This window comes from Capsicum annuum, chromosome 12 (genome assembly GCF_002878395.1).
Source record: "Capsicum annuum cultivar UCD-10X-F1 chromosome 12, UCD10Xv1.1, whole genome shotgun sequence".
Lineage (NCBI taxonomy): Eukaryota > Viridiplantae > Streptophyta > Magnoliopsida > Solanales > Solanaceae > Capsicum > Capsicum annuum.
This window is the reverse complement of record NC_061122.1, coordinates 199,772,565-199,794,973: the sequence shown is the minus strand read 5'-3', so window position 1 is coordinate 199,794,973 and position 22,409 is coordinate 199,772,565. Positions and strand designations below refer to the sequence as shown.

The following is a 22,409-nucleotide window of genomic DNA, read 5'->3' as shown; positions in this document are numbered from 1 at the left end:
AAAGGTTTCAAGAAGTATACTGAACTGAGTTCTCATCTTCTCGTGATTGAACAAAATAATAATTTGTTGATGAAAAATCATGAGAATTGATCTACTGGATCTGCAGCATTCCCTGAGGTGAATGATGTGCATGCTCATCATGCTAGGCATAAAATAGGTCGCGACCCTGGTCATGGACATGGTCGTGATGACCAAGAAAGAAATCCTGTTCTGGATGTTAATCATTCATCGAACAAAAAAAAGAATGAGAAACGTGAAGCAATTACTTCTTTTCGATGTGGTGGAAAAGGACATTATTCACGTGATTGTCGTGCTCTCAAGCACTTGGTTGATCTTTATCAAGCATCACTAAATAAGAAAGAGAGAAATCCCGAGGCTAACTTTCTCTGTGAAAATAATGTTGACATCATAAGCTTCGATGTAGCAAACTTCTTTGAGCACCCTGAAGGAAATATTGATCACTTAGAGGCGGATCCAGGATTCGAACTCACCGGGTGCCAAGTAATTCAATCAGATTATTCATCTTTTCGATCTATAGGATGATTAACAAATCAATCAATAATAAAAGAACAATAATAAAGTGACCAAACTTAAAACTTTTAATAATATTACTAATATCATAATATCCATAATTCATTACAATTGCCCAAGACGAGTTTTCATATTCTGAAAACGATCAACGATGACATCATTACTTACATTTGCAAATACATCATGCTTTATGCAACATACTAAACAATCACTTAAATATTGATCACCAATACTATTTCACACTTCATTTTTTATGTACTTCATGGAAGAGAATGCTCTTTCAACAGTTTCCGTAGCGACGGGTAAAATCAAAATCAACTTCACAAGTAAATAAACAAGTGAATAAGTCTTCACAAGATTTGCCTCAACTAATGCCTTTGTCAAATCATGAATTCCTTGCAAGTTGGAGAACTTGGAATTACCACCTCACATATGAATTATGAAGGTATCAAGTTGGTAACTCAAATCTCGAAGCTTTCCATCATCAAACTCATTTGGATAACACTTTGCTAAAGTCATGATTCTACCTTTGTCAAAGTTAGAAAAAGAATTGACAGGATTCAAGCTACCCATCCCAAGAAGCAAATCACTACTCACTACATCAAAATGCTCATTAAGCTCTTAAAGTTGCACATCAATGACCGTACAAAAGATTTCAACACGCAAGTGGTGCGAATAACAAATATCTAAACGCTTACGCTTTGACTTTCTGGGAAAATAAGGCTCATCTAATTTGGAAATCAAGATATCATGTGAATCATAAAATAAAGAAACATCATTCAACAAAGATTCCCACCCATTCTCTCTCATATCTTGCAATCTTTTCTTTGAGATGTTAAGAAACTCCACGGCATTAACAATATCTTGATTTTTTTTTGTAAAATCTTGCTCAACTCATTTGACATGGCCAACACTTTCAACATCAAGTGAAGCATAAAAACAAATTTGAATGTTCTAACCTTTGTCAAAAGATATTCTGCTTGATTTCTATCACTTGAAGTAGAACCTTCAATTTCAATCACTCCAAGCACATGAACAATGAATGAAAAAATAACAAGAAAGTTATCCAATATTTTGAAATGTGATCCCCAACGAGTATCACCCGATCTTTGAAGCCCACGCTCTTGATTTAATCCTTGTCCGGTATGAGCTTCACCAGACTCAAGTAATTGCTTCAAATTTTTGGCTTGGTGATGACGAAGTAAATCTCGACGTTTAAAAGATCCTCCAACAACATTCAACACATTAGTAACATGATCAAAAAAGTCTTCAACTTTCACATATTTTTTAGCAATAGCTACAAGTGTTAGTTGCAATTGATTTGCAAAACAATGAATATAGTATGCCGAAGGACTATCTTTCATAATTAAAGTTTTGAGACCATTTATCTCTCCCTTCATATTACTAGCTCCATCATAACCTTGCCTACGTATTTTGGATGGACTTAGTGAATGATCGAAAAGCAAAGAATAAATTTCTTTCTTCAATGAACAAGCCGATGTATCACTAACATGGACAAGACTGATAAATCGTTCCACTACTTCATCCTTTTTATCAACATATCTCAAAACAAGAGCCATTTGTTCTTTGTGTGAGATGTCTTTGGATTCATCAACTAATAGACCAAAATAATCTCCATTCAAGTCCGCAATTATAACTTTCAATGTTTGTTTAGCACAAGCATTGAAAATATCCTTTTGGATCATAGGACAAGTCAAAGTATCATTTTGTGGAGCTTTTTCTAATATCAGCTTTCCCACATCCGGATGGTTGTCTCCATGCCACCGCAACAATCCTAAAAAGTAGCCTTGATTACTTGAAGATTCACTTTCGTCATGACCTCGAAAAGGCAATTCATAATACAAAAGAAGTCTTGCTACATTAATTGAAGCTTCCGAATGCATTCGGTACTCATTTTTTGACTTTTCAGAATGTTTGTCAAGAACAACTTGAATTGATTGACGACGATTTGATAAACCTAGTATCTTATTATAACATTTGTGGTGAATACTATTAACTTTACCTACATGCAAACAAAATCTTTCAAGATCCTTATTCCAACCCCTAAAATCCTTCGATGCATAAAAATCACCCATAGTTTCATGAACAAATTCATTTTTGAATAAATAACAACAAAGACAATATGCGGTATCTTCTCCACACTATAATCCAACCAAGTCGAATGTGAACCTTTAAACCAACTTGAAGCAAATTGACACATTCTACCTCCTATTTCACTTGAAGGATATGGTTTTAAGATAGGTTGACAAGGCCCTTTTTCAATATAATATTTCCTCACTTCATCTTGTATTCGAGGATCATAATCAGAAATAGGTCTTCTTTCCCCCGGATTGGCTTTAAGTGAACCTAAATCGAGGTCAGTTATAAGACAAGAACGATTGACATTGGCATTACTAGAGCTAGATTGAGAATAATTAACCTTTTTGAAAAAAATTTCCATCTCAATTCACAAAATTAGAACACTTCCTCCTAAATCAAGATAATTTCAAATTTGGATATCTAGGTTCAAGAAAGATAAACAAAATAATTTTTCAAAATAACTTACAAAGAGAGCAAGCAACAAGCAAGAGTGCAGAGAGAAAGAGCAACCAGCAGCAACAAAGCTCAAGAACATAGATGTTTTGGTTTGGTCCTTTCCTTTGAAAATAGGGTTTTTGTTTTAATTTTAATGAAAGATAAGTACCTTTTAAATAATTAAATTAAAAAAAAGGGTAAAAAAATAAGATTACTTTTATACAAATTTGGTAATAGTGTGGCTTTGTGCGGATGTACCCTGTTTAATTGAGAATTATTACGCCTGTTGGTTTTCTGCCAAAATGATTTTTAAAAAACAAATGTTGTTGGCCAGGTTCGAACACGCGACCTTGGGTCTACAAGTGCAGCACTTTGTCAACTGCACTAGACAACACTCTGTTATTCCGGATGTCATGTTTAATATTTAACTATATCTCTCTCTCTATACAGTTATATATATAGAGTTTCCGTCGAAGTTTGCGGGTGGCATGCCACCCCTACGGGCCTTAATAGATTTACCCCTGTGATCACTTGATTGGCGATGGTTCTGTAAACATGGAAGAATGAATGATTTTTTTTTGTTGTTAGTGAATAAAAATCATGTAAAAGTAGTTGTTTGCATGAGTACTAGTTTTTAAATAGTATTGATTGCTTTGGTATTGTCGTAGTTCATTAGATAATTGAATTGAATTTTATTTTATTTCGATAATGAAAGACTTCTTAATATAATCTCTGTTATAATATTTTAAATCTTATCACCCAGATAATATTCACGTCATTAAGGGTCTCATTGTTATAAAGTATTAAGATCATCTCATACTATAGATCATGTATGTGAAAAATAACATTAAAAAGAAAAAAAAGTTGTAACGAGATGAGTATTCACAGGAATATTACTTTTCAAGTAAACATACTAAGATTATGCTTTTTAGAGTTAAGCAGCTGTAATGTAATACCTTAATTAACAGTATTATAAGAGTGACAATATTAACACGTACTAATTGTTTACAATTATTGAAAAATAAAATGCTAAACTAAGTTAATCACGTACTAATTGAACATATTTTTTCTTGCTTAGTAAAGTGTGATTAACAATTCATATCGTATAAGTTTTTACTTTATACAAAAATTTAATATATATTTTATTTGGTGTATGCCATTTTATTTGAACATATGGATAATTTTCAAGAATATATTTGTTTGATTGATTCTGGCACTACACATACGATATTCAAAGACAAGAAACATTTCTCTCATCTAAACATGGGAAAGATTAATGTTGCTACAATTTTTGGTAGTGCTAATTTGATTGAAGGCTTTGGAAAAACCATTATAATCTTGCCCAAAGGAACTAAACTCATCATAAATAATGCTATATTTTCTCCTAAGTCTTGGAAAAACTTGATGAGTTTTAAAGATATCCGTAAAAATGGTTATCATATCAAGATAATTGGTGAGATGAATCTTGAATATCATGGTATCACCTAGAATGTCTCTGGGCAGACATATGTTATTGAAAAGTTTCCTTCTTTATCTTTTGGCCTGTATTGGACAAAGATTTGTGCAACTGAGGCACATTCTATCATAAACCAGAATTTTACTAATTCCAATACTGTCGTACTTTGGCATGATCGTCTGGGACATCCTAGATCGATAATGATGAGACGAATCATAGAAAATTCAAATGGGCATCCATTAAAGAACTTAAAAGTTCTTTTGAATGGTGAATTTCATGCAATGCTTGTTATCAAGGCAAGCTGATTGTGAGGCCATCGCCAAGAAAAGTTGGGATTGAGTCCCCCGCGTTCTTGAGACTTATACATGGGGATATTTGTGGATCCATTCACCCACCTAGTGGGTCGTTTAGATACTTTATGGTCCTAATAGATGCTTCTTCTAGATGGTCTCATGTGTGCCTTTTGTCATTTCGCAACTTGGCATTTGCAAAATTGTTGGCACAAATAATACGATTACGAGAACAGTTTCTCGATAATCAAATTAAGTCTATTCGCCTTGATCCCAAGCATTTAATGACTATTGATTATCGGTTAGGATAAGAGTGGAACATCCCGTACCCCATGTTCACACTCAAAATAGCCTTGCTGAGTCATTAATTAAACGTCTGCAGTTGATAGCAAGACCATGGCTTATGAAAACTAAGTTCCCCATTTCTGTTTGGGGTCATGCAATTTTTCATGCTACAACACTTATTCATCTTAGACCGATAAATTATCATAAATTTTCTCCGTTGCAATTGGTTTTGGGTCAATAGCCTAATATATCTCATTTGAGAATTTTTGGGTGCGGTGTTTATGTGCCTATAGCACCACCAAACCGAACCAAGATGGGTCCCCAAAGAAGATTAGGAATTTATGTTGGGTTTGAATCACCCTCCATTATTCGCTATCTTGAACCACTAATGGGAGATATGTTCACTGCTCGATTTACAGATTGTAGGTTTGATGAATAGTTTTCCCAAAATTAGGAGGAGAAGATAGTGACATCAAAAGAGAAATTTCATGGAAAAATTCATCACTATCTCATCTTGATCCACGTGCTTCTATTTGTGAGCAAGAAGTACAAAAGATTATTCATCTGCAAAAAATTACAAATAAAATACCGAACGCATTTACAGATTTGTAAAGGACCACTAAATCACATATTCCTGCAGAGAATGTCCCAATTTAAATTGATGTCCCTAAAGGACCATCCACTAGTGTTATATCTAATGAATCTAAAGCACGCTTGAAGTGTGGCAGACCATTAGGTTCTAAGGATCGAAATCCTAGAAAAAGAAAAATAAATGGTCAAGATGACATTACGAAAGATCCTCATATAAAAGTTTAAGATTTGAGCGATGTTAATATTCCTGAAGGAATTAATGAGCCTGAGACTTAAGAAAATGAGGAACTATCCATAAATTCAAGTGATGTTGAAACTAATTTGGATCGATCTAAAATAGTAGTGGATTATGATTTTGCATATAAAGTTGCAATGAAAATCATGCAAGATAGTGAGGATCTTGAACCTCGATCTGTCACAGAATGTCGATAAAGAAATGACTGGCCAAAATGGCAAGAAGCAATTCAATCTGAATTAAATTTATTTTCCAAACGTGAAGTTTTTGGACCTATAACTCAAACACCTAATGGTGTTAAGATAGTTTTCTATAAATGGGTCTTTGTGCGAAAAAAATATGAAAAAAATAAAATACAAAGGTATAAAGCACGCCTTGTTGCACAAGGATTTTCACAACGGCCTGGTGTTGATTATGACGAGACATATTCACCAGTTATGGACGCAATAACATTGCGTTATCTTATTATTTTCACTGTCCATGAGAGACTTGAAATGCATTTGATGGATGTGGTAACAGCCTATCTATATGGATCACTTGATAATGAGATATACATGAAAATTCTCAAAGGATTTAAAATGCCAAAAACATATAGTTCAAAGCCTCAAAAAATATATTTCATTATATTACAAAGATCATTGTATGGTTTGAAGCAATCTGGACACATGAAGTATAACCGTCTTAGTGGATATTTATCTAAGGAAGGTTATATGAATGATGAAATTCGCCTATGAGTTTTCATAAAGAAAACAACGTCGGAGTTTATTATACTTGTTTTCTATGTCGATGACATAAACCTTATTGGAACGTCAATAGAGCTTTAAAAGACAATTGATTACCTAAAGAAAGAATTTGAGATGAAAGATCTCGAAAATATAAAGTTATGCCTTGGTTTGCAAATTAAGTATTTGACAAATGGTATCTTTGTCCATCAATCTGCCTACAAAGAAAAGGTATTGAAATGATTCTATATGGATAGAGCACATCCATTAAGTACTCCGATGGTTGTTTGATCACTTGATGTGAATAAGGATCTATTCCGACCTCAAGAAAAGAATTAGGAATTCCTTGGTCCTGAAATACCATATCTTAGTGTAACTGGTGCACTAATGTATCTTGCAAATGCTACAAGGCCTGATATAGCCTTTTCAGTTAATTTATTAGCAAGGTATAGTTCTGCTCCTACTATAAGACATTGGAATGAGATCAAACACATATTACGGTATCTAAAAAAGACTACCGATATGGGCTTATTTTATTCTAAAGATTGTAGTTCTGATCTTGTTGGTTATGCTGATGCTGGGTACTTATCTGACCCATATAAAACTCGGTCTCAAATAGGCTATGTGTTCATATGTGGAGGTACTGCCATATCTTGGAGAGCAACAAAGCAGTCTATCTAACCACTTCATCAAATCACGCTGAGATTATAGCTATTCTTGAAGCAAGCCGAAAGTGTGTGTGGTTGAGGTTCATAATACATCTCATTCGAGAAAAATGTAACTTGAAATGTGACAAAGTACCCACGATTTTATATGAAGATAATGCAGCATGCATAGCACAACTTAAGAGAGGATTCATAAAAGGAGATAGAACGAAACACATTTCACCAAAACTCTTCTATACACATGAGCTTCAAAAGAATGGTGATATTAACGTACAACTAATTCGTTCAAGTGACAATGTGGCTGATTTATTCACCAAGTCTCTTCCAACTGCAACTTTCAAGAAGATGGTGCACAAGATCGGAATGCAAAGGTTCAAGGATGTTTTTATTTGGGGAAGCTAATACACGTTGTACTCTTTTTCCCTTACGAGGTTTTGTACCACTGGATTTTTCTTGTAAGGTTTTAATGAGGCAGCCTATATGCGTATTGTTAGAAATTCAAGGAGGAGTGTTATGATATATATCAATTATAGTGAATGTCTATCAAGATTTATTTGATGTCTAATAGGATTTGATGTATCTTTCTTTTAGTGTGAAACTAGGAACAAATTTCCTCTATAAATAGAATGGCTTCCTTCATTGTAAATCATCCCTCAAGAGAAATAAGAATTACTTTCTCTATTCTCTCTACTCTTTTTCTTTATTCTTTCTTATTTTATAACAAAATTAACTCTTAAAATTATATCAATACCACATAAACTAAGACAACGAATATAACATGTATTATTTTAGAAAAAAAATAGAAATCACAATAATTAATGTAAAAATATTTTTCACATTGAACTCATGCTAACATGGACCATCCCTAATATATATTAGATGATGAACTTTACTACCGAAAGTTTTGTCTCTGTCACTATTGTTAAATGATTGAAATTATTGGAATACGTTATTGAAGCAACGTGTGGTATTCATAAAATTAGAAAATTTATCCGCGCTTTGCGCGGTGATTTTTTTCTTTTAAATAGTAAGAAGATTTTTCTTTTTATATTTAATTCAATAGAAGATAGATTTTTCTATTATGCATACAAAAATTAATTTTATAAATCGAATAAATCACTGAAACAAATATTTTTTATGTTCATCCACACCTTTCATATCACTTATATGCTCGAGACATCAATTTTACATAATTCTAGGTACTCAAAGTATGTGTGCTTTCAATCAAAAAAGGCAATATTAAACACTAATTATTTACTCTCGTATTTTAAATATATACAAAGAGGTTTTGGTCTTTAAATTCAAATAGCCTTGATTTAAGTTTTATTATTTTCTTTTCATTACAGAAACTTTAGACGTAAACAAATAATTTTATTATATATAAAGATCTCTATGTATATGTAAATTACATTTCTATGAACCTTGTTTGGAAAAATAGATTTCATTGAATATTTGATAATTCAACAAACATTACTAAATCATGCTATATATGCTCGTTTAGTTATTCGATATCCTTGAGATATACTCCCCGTTTATTCTATTAAATATTTTACAAATTTAACTAAAGACTTTGTGAAAGTTGTATGTTCGACTTGGTGGAAGATATTTCATACCTTTAGAAATTCACCCTATGATATGAGGATGTCACGTAGAGGTAATGCAGCAAAAGAAAATGATAAACTCGATCCAATTTGTCGTAATCTATTAATTAACATATTGGTTAACTATATTTTGAAACACGAAAAAAAATTAACTTATCAAATTATCTATTAAGTCGTGAAAAATGATTCAGTAAAAAATAAACAAATTCACCAGATCTTTTTCATCAAGATTTCTGTTGATGAGGTGAACTTTTTTTATTATTTCATACACTTTACTTATATATTTACATTAATTTATTATTGTGTGCAAGATAATTGAATTAATAACTTAACAAAAAAAACTTATGCAATTAGATAGAAGATATGATATTAGACAAATATATATACCTGCAACATCTATGATGAGAAGATTCAGAAAGATTAACTAAGAAATATTGTCAAGTTTTCTTACATAACATTAATATTTGAAATGATGCATTTTCAAGACCACCATAGAAAACATTGTTTTGCAACATTATCAAGTCTCCCTATATGTTATGAATTTATATGAAGCATACATAAAGAACACTTTAAGGTGTTATGAATTTCACATTATTTTTTTGGAGGTTATGAATCTAAAGAGTATTGGAGTTACATAATAAATATAAATTATGAAAATAATAATTGTAAGATATGACAGTTTAAAGTAAATTAAGATAATAAAAAAATAACAACAAAATAAATGTAAAAGGATCTCATTTTTATTGATAATATAATAAAGGTATAATGATGTGTAGTTAAACGTATAAAAATTAAAGTGTTGAACTATTAAACAAAAGAAGGAAATGATATGAGTAGCTAAAAGAAGAAAATAATGAAAATATAGTATTATTTTATTATATTATAAATGGTTAATGATGACTAAATTACTAAATTGATGATAATGAGTCTTGATTATCTAAACTGTAAAATTGATTGATAACTAATAGAATGTAATTAAGAATTAATTTTTACATTTTCTAATAAATCCCATAAATATGAAAAACTATGAAAAATGTCAAAAGATTGAGAAAAAAGATAAATAGTATTCTTGGCTTTAGAAGCACGCCACGTCACTTTTTCTAAAGTCTCCTTTATTATTATATACTAGTAAATTGGCCCTTGCTTCCCGTGAATGTAAAAGAGTTCACATAATGAAATTATTTTTTATTTCTTGACATCAAATTATCAAAAAATAAATTATTGCAACTATAAGAATACCTTCAAATTCACTTAAAATAAATATTTTAAATAAAAATGTATAATTCTTAGTTCGAAATATTTCGTAAAACTTAATTTTTAAAACAAAGACAACAAATTCAAATCATAACAAAATTTTATGAAAATATAAAATATCATAACGATACTACACTATTCAAATGGATCAAGAATATATGTATTTTATGAATATATGTATCTATCTATACATATATACACACACACATACATACGCACTCTCATTTTATTGTCTTCTTTTGTATTTTATTTTGAAATCCCATTCCTAAAAATCTTATCCATACAATGGACCAAGGATGATAGAGTCACAATTAGAAATTATGTAAAAAAAATAAAAAATTCTTATTTCTCTCTCTTTTCTCATTTTGTTTTTCTTTTTTCATTTTAAACTTATTCATTTTTTTCATTGTCCTCAAAATCAATCTTTTCCTTCTTAATAATCTCTTTAGATTGACACTTATTATTTTTACTTCATCTTCTATTTATATTCTCTTAATCTTTTTATAGATAAGGATTAAAGAATTAATAAAAAATATATTAATTAAATCACACTTCTAATTAATTATCCATTAAAATTTATTTAAATTCTATACATGTCAACTATTTTGAGATTGAGAAAGTATATAATAAGAGAGAACACAGATATTTTAATTTAAATATTTGCACTTATAAAATGTTTCTTATCGCGTAAGTAAGTATGTAACTACTATGCATATCTGATGATATGATAAATATCCTTAAATGTCATGAATTTTTATATTTTAATATTTATTTTCAATGAAATTTATCTTTTAAATACCAATAATTATTACTATTGTTACTTCCCTTTTTAATAGCAATAGTTACTACATTGATTACTATAATTTTCTTTAAAAAAAGGTAAGATAATACATGAAAATAAAGAATTTTAGGAGAAGATATTTTTTATGCAATGATTTTAATTCTTTCACATTGAAAATGAAATAAATAATGATTACTATTGTTACTTAACTTTTTAATAGCAATAGTTACTACATTGATTACTACAATTTTCTTAAAAAAAAGGTAAGATAATATATGAAAGTAAAGCATTTTTAGAAGAAGATATTTTTTATGCAATAATTTTAATTCTAATATAAGGAATGGTTCCAAAAATCTAAAAATGAAATAATTTAGATAAATGACTTTCCTAATTTAAGAATTCAAGAATAAAAAACAAATTAAAAAGCAATAAAATAAAATAAAAAGCATGAATAATACTTATTAATAGGGGGCTTTGAGTTGTAGGTGACAAAAGAGTTTTAAAATGAGGTGTAGGTAACACAAGTCTTAATTATTGAGTGGAGGTGACAATTACTTTATTATGGATTAAGAAAGTTAGGGAAGTTTGAAAATAACCCACAAGTTTTTAAATTTATACTTTGATCCAAATGTTAGTTAATATAACAGGAAATAGAGGAAAAAAACTTGTTTCTCTCTTTTCTCATCTGTTGTTGTTTTCTCTCTCTTCACGATTATTGTTGTCCATTTTCGCTGCTGCTTTATTCATCATCTTCTACTTCATTATCATCTTTATCTTCTTCTTGTGGACCATTGTTATTGTTGTTGTTACCGCTATTGCTGCTATCTGACCAATTTCTTAGGTCAAATTTTGTTTCCTACATCACTTTCCACTTTGGCATTACTTCATAGGTGACTTTGGTAAAATTATGATTTTTATTCGAATTTGTCATCTGGGTACACAATTAGTGCTGTTTTTCAACAATGGATAGAACCCGATCATGAATTCAACATTAGTGCCCACAATTAAATAGATCACTCATCTGGTGCATCAGATGAGTAATCTGTTGTAATAGAAGATTTATTTATTGCAACAGACTGATTATCTGTTGCATCAGACTGATTATCTATCGCATCAGACTGATTATCTATGCAATAGATGATTAATCTGTTTGAAATAACACAAATCAGCCCCTACACAAACCCAACAGATAACCAACATGTTTCAACTCTTGCTATAGCTACCGGATTCAATATTATTCCTTACGTCAAATCGTCGATATGTTTGTTGAGAAGATAATAAAAATTAAATATGAATTAAAACGTCAAAGTTGATCAAACATAATTTTTTTATCAAACTAAAATGAATAAAAATACATATAAATAAATGAGATTAAAAGAAAAAAAATCTATTTATTTTTATTATTATTATTATCATTGACAGCCGGCCAATCTTCCACAGGTAGCGGTAAGGCCCTCCCCAGCCGTCGAATCTCACGGAGCATCCTTGCTCTAACTGCTCCCAGTTTCCATTGTAGGTCACGAACCTGCATCCGAAGTTCATTCACGGCGTTTAATATAAAATCCATGTCCCATACTAGATCAGTCATATCTAGAACGCATATGAATTGACAAAAAACATAAAAACAAAAAAAAAGAATATCCGAATGTAATACAACTTATACTGCAAATTGGCAAGAAAAAAACTTACTTGAGTCAGGGAAGAGAAAGTGGTGGAAAGTGTAATATGAAAGACAAGATGCAATAAATAAATAGAGAGTAGTTGAATGAACGAATAAGTAAGGAGAGACCTATTTATAGAGAATTGAATTTGAATGAGTGGCAAAAAGGCACGACTGTTCACCTCCATTTATTAATTATATTTTTTATTACTGTGAAAATTTATGACTTAATTAAATTAAGAAATATTGTGATAAGTCATGACTTTTCAGATTATTATTATTAATTAGTTCTTTCCAAGAACCGTTTTTATTGAGTTGTGACAACAGATTCTATATCTGTTGCATCAGATAACTCATCTGTGACAACAGATATACCATCTATTGTGACAAATAGAGAACCTGTTGCATCAGATAATTTATCTGTTGCAACATATAATCTAATTGTTCACCTACATTTATTAATTACATTTTTTATTACGGTGAAAAGCTATGACTTTAATTAAATTAAGAAATATTGTAATAAGTCATGACTTTTTAAATTATTATTACTAATTAGTTCTTTCCAAGAATCATTTTTATTAAGTTATGACAACAGATTCTATATTTGTTGCATTAGATAACATATCTGTGACAACAGATATACAATCTGTTGCAACAAATAGAGAACCTGTTGCATCAGATAGTCTATCTGTTGCAACATATAATCTATCTTTTTTAAAAAAAATTTATCATCATATCATTAATCCAAGTTTGCTGAATTTTTTTATTATATAAATTAAAAAAAATACCTTTTCAATAATCATTTTTTAATAAAATAATAACCATTTTTATTGAGTTCTAGCAATAGATTGTATATCTGTTGAATCAGATAAACCATCAGTTGCAATAGATACACCTTCCATTGCAACAAATAGACGATCTATTTTAATAGCTTTTTTTATTTCTTCTAACAGCTGATACATCAGTCACAACAGATGGAGAATTTGATGCATCAGCAACATTTTGAATGTGTTTTAGACAAAAAGTCACTTTGATTTTAATAATTGATTGTGATTTATCACCATTTTTATTTTTAAATTTATTTTTTAAAATTATTTATTTATTATATAATAAAAAAAGTCACAATATTGATTTAATTAATTAGCTTATATGATGATTGTTAAGAAAAAGGTGAACAGTCGTGACTTTTTTCTTAACAATCATCATATAAGTTAATTAATTAATCTAATATTGTGACTTTTTTTATTATGTAATAAATAAATAATTTTAAAAATAAATTTAAAAATAAAAATGGTGAAAAGTCACGATTAGTTATTAAAATCAAATAACCATTCTCTGACGGTCATAAATTATTTTAATCATTTATTTTTTATTATTTATTTACGAACCATTTTTCATATTAAATAATCAGAAAGTCATGTTTTTTCACCCTCTTAATAACAATAATCTTTTTTTATTAATAACCGTCTGTTGCAACATATGATCGATCTGTTGCATCAGATTAACCTTTGTTGCCACAAATGTTCAATCTCTACCACCAACCGTCGATATGTTGAGAATAAGGAATAAACAGAATGATAATTAAATACTAAATAAGAATTAAAAATTCAAAGTCGATCACCAAACATATATTTTTAAATTCCTTGGGTAGATCTGATATACTAAAAAAGAAAAATAATACATACGCTAAAAGAAAAAACATAACCTAATTACTATTACTACTCTTATTATTATTATTACTCTTATTATTATTACTACTATTATTATTGTCAACCAGAAAATTTTCATCCGGCAACAGCAGGGCCCTCCTCAGTCTTGCTTCGAAGTCGGCCAAATCCCTCTGGAGTTCATCAAACTGCCTTTGAAGTTCTTGCAAGGACTCGATATGAATCTTCTTGTACGAATCTAGATCAGTCATATTTGTAAGTGTAGTAGAATGAACGAGTAAGGAGGGACCTATTTATAAATAATTGAATTGGAAGGGGTTAGTCAAATAAAAAGCCACGACTGTTCATATCCCTTAACTAAATAAAACTAGTGACTTTTTGAATATGTAAATTTAAAAAATGGATCTAAATACAACATTTTATCTTTTATTATATTTCGGAAAGAAAAGAAAATTGCTTTAAAATAAATTTAAAAGATGGGTAATCTGTTACAAAATATATTCCATCCATCAGATAACTTACAACATAGTGACAATCTATTGCAACAGATGATATATCTCTTTGCTTTTCCAATAGATATATCATATGTTGCAATAGATTGATCGTCTGTCATAACAGATGTCTACAATTATTTCACAATTTAAACAGATGTGGCATTTGTTGCAACTTGCTAGTCATTTGTTTATTCAATTTACGCCATAGATGGGCTAGAAAGATTAAGGTGAATGCAGATGGATGGATCCACTATCATGTGTGGGAGTTAAGTATTACTGATAAGGTCATCGGGACAACACATGCAAAGTACAATGTTTTTGTGAATATAGTTTTTAACTGATTAGACACTGATCATTCAAACAAAATCCTATATTGTACAGTTAAGTTTGATGGGTTTGAATTGATAAGGCTGAGGGCCCCATGAAGATGGTGCAGATACCCTATTATGAATTATTGACGGTAGTTTCTCGTGTTTATGTATGTCAAGTTTTGAGAAGGGATGAATATTTGGTGTTATTGCAGAGATCCAATAGCGATTGCACTTAACTTTAAATGTGCATTAGACTCTGAGAAGGTCTTTGAAGCCTCGCACTACATCAAACAAGAATGGAAAATCAATAGAAATTCTCCTGGCCCAAATTTATATGAAAGGGTTGATCGAGAAGATGATTATACGCTAGAAAAAGCTGAAGGAGAATGCCTGCGAGGGAAAGGGGAGTTGATAAAAGACTATATCATCTGAAAGCTAATTGAAGAAGAGACGTAGGGTAGCAAGGAACTTCTAGCGAATTTGGCCGATGAAATTATCTTAAAACATAAGAAATCTGAACCAAGTGCAAATATGAAAGTGTATCCAGTAATGTAAATTTGTTTGTTGTCTCTCTGAAAGAAAAATAATTTAGATGGACACTTTTCTAGGGAGCTGCGACTAGGTAGCGTGGTCGAGATTATCACATTGATAGAAAATAGCAGAAGATCAAGAAAGCAGACTTACGGGCAATGAGGGTTGAAATGATGTACAGTAAGTTTAGAAAACTTACGTTAACAATAACTGTAGTTAAAGTAAGGAATCAAAGCGAAGGCGATAATTTTTGAATTTTAAATTACATCCCATGCCTTCTTGTTTGTGGCTCCGATTAGGTCCACTGCTGTTGACCTGATCGAAACCACAAATGAGATTGAAAGACAGATTGAGTGTCATTACTTTCTTAGCAATATGGATTAATTGATTGTGTTTTCTTGCCTTAGAATGCTTTCAACATTCCTTGGAGAAGATCAGAGGCTTGTTGTAGATATGATTTTCGATAATTTTCAAGCTTGCCTCCAACTTGTCAATTTGGTATTCAAGCTTTTCGTTGCCTTCTTTGAAGTTGGTATAGAATTCCTGGTCTCTTATGAGCTAGATTAGGAACAGTTTCTCCGTCGAAGTGGTGGCATTGAAGAAGACCTTCAGAACACTTTCTTCAGAAGCCTTAAAGGATACATGGAGGGTAACTGTGTTTGTTTTAGGTTAAAATATGTTGATGCACACTCAAGATATCATCCCAACTATTGAATAGCTCACTTTTATCAAGTGTTTCTCAATGCAGCTTGCTCAACCAACCTTCAAGGGATTTGATAAATTAATAAACAAGGAGTTACGTAACATTTGATCTAAACCGACTCTACCATTCCTATCAAATGTTACGTAACTCCAGGCTCATTATCCTATCAAAAAACTTTGCCCGAGTTAGTGGATAAATCAAACAAGCTCAATCTCTTAGCCTTTCTGCTAATCGCTCTTTTATAATATAGGTGACAAGATATTTGCCATACAAAAGTCTACACCATCAGGAGCAATGCTTGCTAGACCAAAAGTGGCATTATCAACTCCTTTGTCTTGCTCAAGTATCCGTAAAAGAAAAATTTCAAATCCTCTGTTTTGCACTGTTAAGCAATGTACAAGAGCCACAGAAGAACAACATGCGCTGAAAAAGGTGAGAAGATAAAAAGGGGAGGAATAAGAAGGACAAACTGAATGCTAGATTTAGCTCATCTTTGTTTGGTTTGTTAAATAAATAAAATGCGAATGCCAAATCGGCAAGATGGAGGCAAGCTTAAAAATTATCAAAATTCAAATACTACAACAAGCCTCTGATTTTCTCCAAGAAATATTAAAAGCATGTTAAGGCTAGAAAACACAATCAATTATAACCATATTGCTAAGGAAGTAATGACACTCAAACTGTCTTTATATATTGTTTGTGGTTCCGATCAAGTCAATAGCAATGGACCTAATTGAAACCATAAATAAGAAGGAATAGGATGCAATTCAAAAATCAAAAATTGCCGCCTTTGCTTAGATTCATTATTTTAACTGCAATTGCTGTTGGCGCAAGTTTTTTAGACTTACTGTACATCATTTAAACCCTTGATGCCCGTAAGGTTGCTTTCTTGGTGTTATGCTATTATCTAGAATCTAGGTGATAATCCTGACAACTCTACCTAGACGCAACTCCCTAGAAAAATGACCATCTGCAATATTTTTCTCTTAGAGAAAAAACAGATGAATTTTTCATTACCAAATACAATTTCATATTTGCACTTGATACAAATTTCTCATGTTTTAAGATAATTTCATCGGCCAGATTCGCTAGAAGTTACTTTCTACCCTATGTATCCTCTTCAATTAGCTCTCAAATGATATTGTCTTTCATCAACCACCCATTTTCCCTTGAAGGCATTCTCTTACCGCAATTTGTAGCGTATAATCATCACCCCGAGTAACCCAACCATATAAATTTGGTCTAGGGAATCAACTATATTGGTTTTCCATTCTTGTTAGATGCAGTGCTAAGCTTCGAAGGCCTTCTCAGAGTCCAATGCACCCTAAAAGTTAGTCCAATCTTTATTGAATCTCTTTACAATGACACCAAAACTAGATCTCTTCACAATACTTGACACATAAACATGAGCAACAACCGACACTAAATCTTAACACGGTATCAGAACCATATTCATGGTCCCTCAGCCTTATTAGTTTAGACCTACCAAACTTAACTGTAAAATTACAGATATCTTGTTTGAATGATCAATGATTAATTGGTAAAAACAGCATTCACAAAATTAATGTACTCTATGTGTGTTTCAATGATAACATTATTAGTAATATATACCTTCCATATATAAAGTGGTTTCATCTGCATGCAGCTTATTCCTCCGAACCCATCTTTACTGCAGCCTCTTATGTTGGTCGGGCAAAAGTTGATCAATTTTTAGTTCCTTATATCCACAAAGAAGAGGAAAAAATGATGTCAAAGAAATAATATTATCTATCTATTGCAACAGATGTAGGGTCTGTTGTAACAGATGTGGAGTCTGTTGTATCAGATGTGGAGTCTGTTGCAAAAAATATGGAGTCTATTGGAATATATCAAACCAGCCTTGCTGGTGGTTTGATTTGTTCCAACAGTAGCTTCGTCTATTGCAACATCAACAACAACATAAACTACAAAGAAATAACAAATAAAAAACATCAACACCAAAGAAACAACAATATTTGCTCCAACACCATCAATAACATCATCAACAACAAAGAAGCAATATCCTTTGTTCCAATACTATTAACAACAACACACCACAAGTTTCAACAACGCCAACCCCACCAACAATTTTAATAACAGCATCAACAACAAATAAGCAAACAAAATACATACAAAAAAATGATAATGCCAACAAGGCTTTTAAAATTTTCCCAACAGATTACTTTTTTGCATATTATAATAAAAATTCTCGATTTGTTTATTCAACACTTAAAAGTTTATTCCAATTTTTTAAATAAATATGATATAGGTAAATGGTAATTAAATAAAAAAATAGATGTAAATAACTTGCAAAGAACAGGACGAGAATAAAAAAGCAACAGTGAACCATACCTTAATGTCAAAAAGGGATCAAAACAATAATTTCAGTTGAGGAAAAATATGAATCGATTTAGATCCGAAAGGATCTTTATGAGAAAGAGAAAAGAAAAGAGAGAAAAAAGGTTGTGATAACCCTAAAGAGGAGAGAAAGAAAAATATAAGAGATGAATAAATAAATTTAGTGCTGAAGCTGAAGGAGAGATGAGATAATTCTAAATATATTGTGTATGTAGACGTGGGTTTTAATAATCATTAATAATTTGAGGGGCACGATGAAGACTAGTGACATTGAAAAGATAAGATAAGACTACTCAATGAACTCATTTTTGAGTTATCCAAGAAATATTTTTTATCGTATTTTGTAGTACTACTTTATCTAATCAGACATAAGCTTGATTTAAAATTAAAAGAAAAAAAGATTTTCAAACAGATATGTCATCTGTTGTAACAGATAGCAATATCTGTTTAAAAATCTCAATAGCACAGTCATCTATTATAATAGATATAAATATCTGTTTACAAATCTCAACAGCTCAGTCATCTGTGTCAACAGATGCAAATGTCCATTTGATAAATAAATTAAATATGTCATTTGTTATAATAGATATCAATATCTGTTTAAATATCCCAACAGCTCAGTCATCTGTGACAACAAATTTAAATATCTATTTGATAATTAAATCAGATGTGTTATCTGTTACAACAAACATCAATATCTATTTGAAAATTTTCAACAGCTCAGTCATCTGTCAAAACAGATGCAATTGTCTATTTGATAATTAAATTAAATATGTTATGTATTGCAACAGATATGAATATCTGTTAGAAATTTTGAATAGCTCAGTTGTTTGTTGCAACATATTTTATTGTAATTGATTTAGGTGGAACTAGAGATGAATGAATGAGTTCATAGGGTCAACTATAAATTCAATTGAGTCTTTCCAATTGCATGGTGTTAGTATTGCATTCATCCAAATTCGAGTCATTGATCGATCACTCTGAGTTGAAAAGATTCTCATTAACTTAATATTAAGCTAGTACCTAAATTGATTTAGGTGGAACTAGGGATGAATGAGTTCTCACTAACTTAATGTTAAGATAGAACCTTAATTGATTTAGGTGGAACTAAGGATGAATGAGTTCATATGGTCAACAACAACTTCAATTGAGTATTTGCAATTGTATGGTGTTGGTATTGCATTCATCCTGACCTGAGTTTTTGATCGATCAATCTGAGTTGAAATAAGTCCTCATTAACTCAATGTTAAGTTAGTACCTAAATTGATTTAGGTAGAACTAGGGATGAATGAGCTCATAGGGTCAACTACAACTTTAATTGAGTCATTGCAATTGCATGGTGTCGCTATTGCGTTCATCCCGACCCGAGTCATCGATCGATCACTCTGAGTTAAAATAATTTCTCATTAACTTAATGTTAAGATAGTACCTGAATTGATTTAGGTGTAACTAGGGATGAATGAGCTTATTGGATCAACTGCAACTTCAATTGAGTCGTTGCAATTGCATGGTGTTGGTATTGCATTAATCCTGACCTGAGTCATCGATCAATCACTCTGAGTTGAAATGAGTTCTCATTAACTTAATGTTATTATAGAACCTTAATTGATTTTGGTGGAACTAGGTATGAATGACTTTATAGGGTCAACAATAACTTCAATTGAGTTGTTGTAATTTTATGGTGTTGGTATTGCGTTCACCCTAATCTGAGTCATCGATCGATCACTTTGAGTTGAAATGAGTTCTCATTAACTTAATGTTAAAATAGTACCTAAATTGATTTAGGTGGAACTAGGGATGAATGAGTTCATAGGGTTAACAACAACTTCAATTGAGTCGTTCCAATTGCATGGTGTTGGTATTGCATTCATCCCGACCCAAGTCATCGATCGACCACTTTGAGTTGAAATGAGTTCTCATTAACTTAATGTTAAGATAGTACCTAAATTGATTTAGGTAGAACTCGGGATAAATGAGCTCATAGGGTCAACAAGAACTTCAATTGAGTCATTGCAATTGCATGGTGTTAGTATTGCGTTCATCCCGATTCGAGTCGTCGATCGATCACTCTGAGTTGAAATGAGTTCTCAGTAACTTGATGTTAAGATAGTAACTAAATCGATTTAGGTGTAAATAGGTATAAATGAGCTCATAGGGTCAACTACAACTTCAATTGGGTTGTTGCAATTGCATGGTGTTGGTATTGCGTTCATCCCGAGAGTCGTCGATCGATCACTCTGAGTTAAAATGAGTTCTCATTAACTTGATATTTTAAAAACTATCTTTTAAAATTTTAAAAATTAATTAAGATCAATTCGTACCAAATTAACAATTTCAAAACTTGTTATTCTTTTTTAAAATTACAAATCAACACATACAAATCATCCATTGATGTTTTGACTTTTGACGGAATATTTTAGAACTTTTTCTTAGGATAATTATGTGTTTTTAAGCAACCAGTGTTGTATTTAACCTGGTATTTTAGTGTTTTTAGGATAATAACTAAGAATGAGGAATAACATGGACAATCTGAGCAAAATAAATGATAATGAGCAGCGACGGTTTATGCGATGAACCGTCGATCTTACGACGAATTGTCGGTCTAAATCGTCAGCCAAAAGTAGAAGGCAAAGACTCTGGACATCCCATGACAGAACAGGCGATGGATCGTCGGCTATGCGATGAACCCTCCGTCTTAACCATCGCCGAGATACAGAACGCACAATCACTGGAAGTCTTGTGACGGTCCAGGCAATGGGCCGTCGACCTTGCGATGGACCGTTGATCTAACCGTCGCCCATAAGAAGAGAATGGAGTCACTGGAGACTCAACGATGGTGCAGTTGACGGACCGTCAAAACTGCGACAAACTGTTGCTTGATCCGTCAACCATAAAGCGGAAAATTTGAGTTTGAATTTTTAAACCCAGTTCTGGAATCATATAACTACCAAGAATTAGGGTTTAGTCCATATCTTTCATCATTAGTTTCATACTTTCTCTTCTATTAATAGTTGTGTAACACTTTTTATTGAGATTTGAATCTAGAAATTGAGATCTGATTATTAGTTTTTATATTTTCCATTGAAAAGTAAGAAGAATGATATTGTAATTTTTGTAAGTACCCTCTTAAATCCATTTATGAAAATTAATATATCTTTGATTTCTTATATAGAGATGAGTAGCTAAACTCCCATAACTAGGGTTATGAGAGCCTTAATGTAGAGAACTATTTTGGGGTTGTAAATTGGTTTGATTTCTAATATCGAAATTGCATGAATGTTTCTTTATTATAATGACATCTCTTGGTTGCAAACTTGAGAAGTGAGCCCATGAACTCCACTTGTCTGACAAGAAGGTGGATATTGGGAAAAGAAGTAATTCACATGAACTTCATAGGTTTACCCTTTGGGTTAACAGGTTGATGCCTTAACTGGATCAACCCTCGTGAGAGCGTTATTGAATAATACATGAATCCTTTAAGTTCGATAGAAATAAAAGGTGAAATACTCATTAGGTTGAGAAATACGTGGGTAATCATTAGAATTCAATAATTCTTGCAATTGAATACATAAGTTAGAATTCAAACACAAACTCACAACCCTAATTGTTTGAATATCTTGGTGAACATAACTCTAGTTAATTCATCCTCATTGAAATTACATCTACATTAACTCTCAGTAGCTGGACTTTTGTGTGACACAAATACGAAAGAACACTGTTA

At 31.3% G+C, this 22,409-nt stretch overlaps 1 protein-coding gene across 1 annotated transcript; it reads right to left on the bottom strand.

Moving 5' to 3' along the window:
• Positions 1-636: 636 nt before the first annotated feature.
• Positions 637-2,627, bottom strand: LOC124889713 (zinc finger MYM-type protein 1-like). Its single transcript, XM_047401693.1, has 2 exons — positions 1,491-2,627; positions 637-666 (listed from the first exon to the last, which is right to left on the bottom strand). The coding sequence occupies exons 1-2, from the start codon at positions 2,625-2,627 to the stop codon at positions 637-639; spliced, it is 1,167 nt and encodes a 388-aa protein (XP_047257649.1).
• Between the last annotated feature and the right edge of the window lie 19,782 nt (positions 2,628-22,409).